The sequence below is a fragment of the Propithecus coquereli genome, unplaced genomic scaffold (assembly GCF_000956105.1).
Source record: "Propithecus coquereli isolate 6110/MARCELLA unplaced genomic scaffold, Pcoq_1.0 Scaffold305, whole genome shotgun sequence".
In the NCBI taxonomy this organism is placed as follows: domain Eukaryota; kingdom Metazoa; phylum Chordata; class Mammalia; order Primates; family Indriidae; genus Propithecus; species Propithecus coquereli.
Window position 1 is genome coordinate 1,061,762 of NW_012148675.1, and position 4,932 is coordinate 1,066,693.

At 35.2% G+C, this 4,932-nt stretch overlaps 1 protein-coding gene across 1 annotated transcript in view; it reads left to right on the forward strand.

Moving 5' to 3' along the window:
- Window positions 1-4,932, forward strand: part of PNPT1 (polyribonucleotide nucleotidyltransferase 1) — a 41,895-nt gene that overhangs the window by 9,272 nt on the left and 27,691 nt on the right. The window contains exons 4-7 of the mRNA XM_012649836.1: window positions 542-644; window positions 742-789; window positions 1,672-1,785; window positions 3,747-3,933. Of these exons, the coding sequence (XP_012505290.1) occupies window positions 542-644; window positions 742-789; window positions 1,672-1,785; window positions 3,747-3,933 (452 nt within the window). The remainder of the gene's footprint in view (window positions 1-541; window positions 645-741; window positions 790-1,671; window positions 1,786-3,746; window positions 3,934-4,932) is intronic.

The window sequence follows — 4,932 nt, forward strand, 5'->3', positions numbered from 1 at the left end:
AAAAAAAAAAAAAAACTTTCTGAATATTATTTCATTTGGCATAATGACCCATATACTTTAATTGGAACATTTATTTGAAATAAATAAATATGCCTTGCAAATACATCTTTGCAAGGATGTCACAGCCTCAGGGAGATTATTTTCTTAAGTATGACATAGGCACATCATTGCAGTACAAAGTAATTCATTGGTTTGTTTCATCTGTGCTTATAAACAGAAGACAATATTTTTACATGCTAGAAATAACTAACCTTTACTGAATATTTGCAACATGGCCAATATTATGGTAAGTATTTTACATACAATATTTCTGTAATTCTCACAAGAATCCTTTAGAAAGACGCCATTATTTTTCCTTTTTAAAGATGAAGAAACTTTTGAGGTTTAATTTAAGTAATTTACCCAATATCAATGAGCATTTAGTTAAATGATAACCAAAATTAAGAGGTTTGGCTAAAAAGCCCATGCTTTTAACCATATAGTGCTCTTATAGTTTAGGCCAAGATATTAACCTAAATGATAAGCCTCTCAAATCAAGTAGTTTTTTTTAAGTGCTTTGAATTTTCTTCCATTATACCAGGTCCTTTGTAATCTTTTAGCAGTAGATGGTGTTAATGAACCTGATGTCCTAGCAATTAATGGAGGTAAGTATAAAAGGAGAGTTTAAAACTATCACTGATTTTATAAAGCAGGGAAATATTTTAATGTCAGCTCTTATTTTTCTCTTCCTTTTTTTTTAAGCTTCTGTAGCCCTCTCATTATCAGATATTCCTTGGAATGGACCTGTTGGTAAGTCAGAATTTGAAAATAAGAATGTTTTTTCAGTCAATAATGGTGGCATGTTAGAACAATGGCATTCCAAGACTCCTTTCAGGTCTTTCAGACATTTTTCTCCTTACCCTGGGTTTGTTTCTAACAGCAATATGTTACGATGTTACAGATTTTATGTTCTAATATTTTGACTTCTTAATTGCCTTTTTCTGTTAGAGGACTTTTTTTTAGACTGGGAAATTGCCAGAGTGCGTACTCTTTCAGGATAAAACAAACATATAACATATACGAAACTTACAGCTCTTCCAAGTTGTAATCGTGCAATATAAAGTAATTCATTAAGTAAATAATTACTGAGTGTCCTAAATGCTAGATACTGAGGCAGGCACTGAACGAACAGAGGCAGACTAGGCCCTAGCAATACAGAGATGAAAAAGGGAGTGCTGGCTTTCAGCATAAAGAATAGAGACAGGTAATTATTTGTAAACAGTACTGTTATAAAAGCATAGTCAAAGTGCTAAGAAAATGATAGAGGAGAGCAGGTTTAGTTTTGTGGGGTCAACTTGTCAAGGAGGCCTTCTCAGAGTAGTCCACATTTAAGCTGAACCTTAGAATCAGATGTTAAGCATTTGCCTTGAAGAGAGTACAGTCTTGACCGGGAGATGTACACGAGCAGAATTACAGAGGGATGGAAGAAATGGTATATTTTGAGCAATTCAGAGTGGTGCAGTGAAGCCAGAAGGTAGGGTGGAGTAGGATGGTCTGTGGGTCTTAAATACCATGGTAGAAATATGGATTTTGTTCTGTGGTCACAATCAGAGATAGGGGATTGAAGCCATTGCTGGTATAATGTCTTGAAAACTGGGAGGTTTAGTAAACAATTGCCAATTGCCATTTTAGGGGCAGTACGAATAGGAATGATTGGTGGAGAATGTGTTGTTAACCCAACGCGAAAAGAAATGTCTTCCAGTACTTTAAATCTAGTGGTTGCTGGAGCACCTAAAAGTCAGATTGGTAAGTAGTTTAAATACTATATTTGTTCTGGATTGTACTTACAAGTTTGAGCTTCTTAAAATGAACTTTAAGATTTTGTGTGTGTGTGAGTTTGGTCAATAGCCATAAAGATTTTTGTTTTATCTCTTTCCTATTTCAGTAGTGTTTTTTATTTTATTTATTTTTTTTCAGAGATAAGATCTTACTCTGTCTCCCAGGCTTGAGTGCTATGGTGTTACCCTAGCTCACACCAACCTCAAACTGCTGGGCTCAAGCGATCCTCCTACCTCAGCCTCCTGAGTAGCTGGGACTACAGGCTCTAGCCACCATACCCAGCTTAAATTTTGATATTGCTCTGCTTCGTATAAACCAGGACCTAAAATTACAGAATGTTATATAATTTTTAATTGAAGTATATAAAAATCTTTATTTACCAAGTTAATTTCAGTAGTTATTTTTAGACTTATAACTTAGTTACTAATTTAAATAACTTAGTCTAAAAATAGAAGTTCTAAATCTGGTAATAAATTAATTGTTTTATTAGTTTAAATATTTTAATTTAGCTAACTCAGTGATTCCAAGCCTGTTTGGTGTGCTCTGAGAAAGAGGTGACCTATTTCTGGCAGGTAGAAAACTAGTAATAAAATAGAGGAAATGCACTGACCATTTCTTCACTTATTCCTTATAACATACATGTTATAATTACATGAACGAAAATCAGGGCCTCATTCTGTGGAAGGACAGTGGGCTTTAGCAGTCAGAATGACCTGGGTTTGAAACCTGGCTCTGGCACTATAACTGTGTGGCCTTTGGTAAATTATATAAGGGCTCTTCCCATCAGTTTATTTTATAGTGTAACATTTGATATTGGGGACTTTTTGACAGGAGATATTCTGATGTGGGAATATTTTGATGAAACATAAAGTAAACTATTAAACTTTTAGTGCTTTCTTGCATAAGTAATGTATGAAACACCTCATTTCCAGCTTCTACATCTGGTATGTTGGTTAGTAATGGAGTTAGAATTAGGTAATATACACAAAACATGTAACAGGAGCTATATGTTATTCACCTCTTAGTTGGGGATTGTGTTGTCAAATCAAATAACAAGGCTTACGTAAGATGGAAATTTATTTTCTCTCAGGTAAAAGAAATTGAGAGGTAGTCCAGGACAGTAATAGTGGCTCCATGATGTCTTAAGAAATCCAGATTCCTTCTACCTTTCTGCTCTGCTATACTCAAGGTGTGATCTCATCTTCACACTTATGAACTGGCCACCAGAGCTCTGGCCAACTCATCTGACTTATAGGCAGGAGGAAGAAAAAAAGAGGGGGATAGCAGAACAGCACGTGCCAGCTGAGCGAGTCTACCTCCCTTTTAAGGAGCCTTCCCAGAAATCCCCACATAGCAGTTTCCATTTATATCTCATTGGGCAGAACTGTGACATGTGACTGCACCCTTGACTGTAAGGTACCCAAATTTTTAACTTTATATAATTTTAATTAATTTCAATGCAAATAGCCATATGTAGCTAGTAGTTACTATATTGGACAGTATAAATCTATAGATGAAATACTGTTAGGAATTTTCTTATAAAGTATTTTTAAAAAGGAATTGCTTTAAAGTTTAATTAGTAAAGACAAAATTTATTTGGGGAGTATCCACTTTACCATATTCTTTTCACATTCTATTTTTAAAATCCAGTTGTTGAGATATATATTTTACACACATTAAATGCAATATTTTTTTTTAATTTAAAGAGAATATAAACCTAAATTCAAATATCAATGTTTCTTTATTCATTTACTGCTGTTTATATTTTAGAAGTATGTTGATTCTGAGGAAAGAAATCAATGTGGATGTATCACTAAGAAATAAAATTGATCTATACTATTTATGTCATATCATGGCATTTTTAAAATGTTATATTGGTAACATTGGTAAAAATAATGACAATCATTATTTTTCTTTTCTTCAAATAGTTATGTTGGAAGCCTCTGCAGAGAACATTTTACAGCAGGACTTTTGCCATGCTATCAAAGTGGGAATGAAATATACCCAACAAATAATTCAGGGCATTCAGCAGTTGGTAAAAGAAATTGGCGTTACCAAGAGGACACCTCAGAAGTTATTTACTCCTTCTCCAGAGATTGTGAAACATGCTCATAAGTAAGAACATCTGTACAAAAGAAAATATGAAATTGTCACCAGATTTAATTTTCTCTTGAGGGAAAAACGTTCCCATGGAATCATTGCCCATACATTACTTCATGAATAGCGCTTAAGTATCTATTTAATGCCTTAAGAAGAATAAATCCACATCCCTCTTCTAGGGCCTAACTTTGAGTCTCAAATTAAAGTTAGAATGTGTTTATTGGTTAAGATACAGGTAATCCCCATATCTCTCTTTGTCTTGGAAAACAGAATAAAACATAAGATATTTGAATATCTAAGGAAACTATTGGGGTTCTCAAAAAGATATCAGATATAACCACCACTACAGGGCCAGTGATTAGAACAGTGCCTGGCACATAGGTACTCAGTGAATATGAATGAGTCACTAGAAAATTATTTCATTTTATTGGAAAGATTTGGCTGGGCGTGGTGGCTCATGCCTATAATCCTAGCACTCTGGGAGGCCGAGGCGGGAGGATAGCTTGAGGTCAGGATTTCGAGACCAGCCTCAGCAAGAGTGAGACCCCTGTCTCTACTAAAAAAAAAAAATAGAAAGAAATTAGCCAGACAACTAAAAATAGAAAAAATTGGTGGGGCGTGGTGGTGTTTGGCTGTAGTCCCAACTACTCGGGAGGCTGAGGCAGGGGGATCGCTTGAGCCCAGGAGTTTGAGGTTGTTGTGAGCTAGGCTGACGCCACGGCACTCTAACCCAGGCAACAGAGCGAGACCCTGTCTCAAAAAAATAAAAGAAAAGAAGAAAAGGTTAATATTTTCCCTTAATGTCAGTCTCATTTATCAGTCAGAAATTAAAGAATTGTGTAAACTGTCCCCAACAAAAGAGTTTCCTATGATAACTGAGCCAAAGTGGACAGAATGGAAGAAAGCAAGAGGTTAAAATCAAAGTGCATGTGAAAAGAAAAATCTAAGGTGGAAGTAACTGAACAAGTGAATATAAGAAGGGTGGGGCATAGCATCATGTGTGAGTGATTCCCC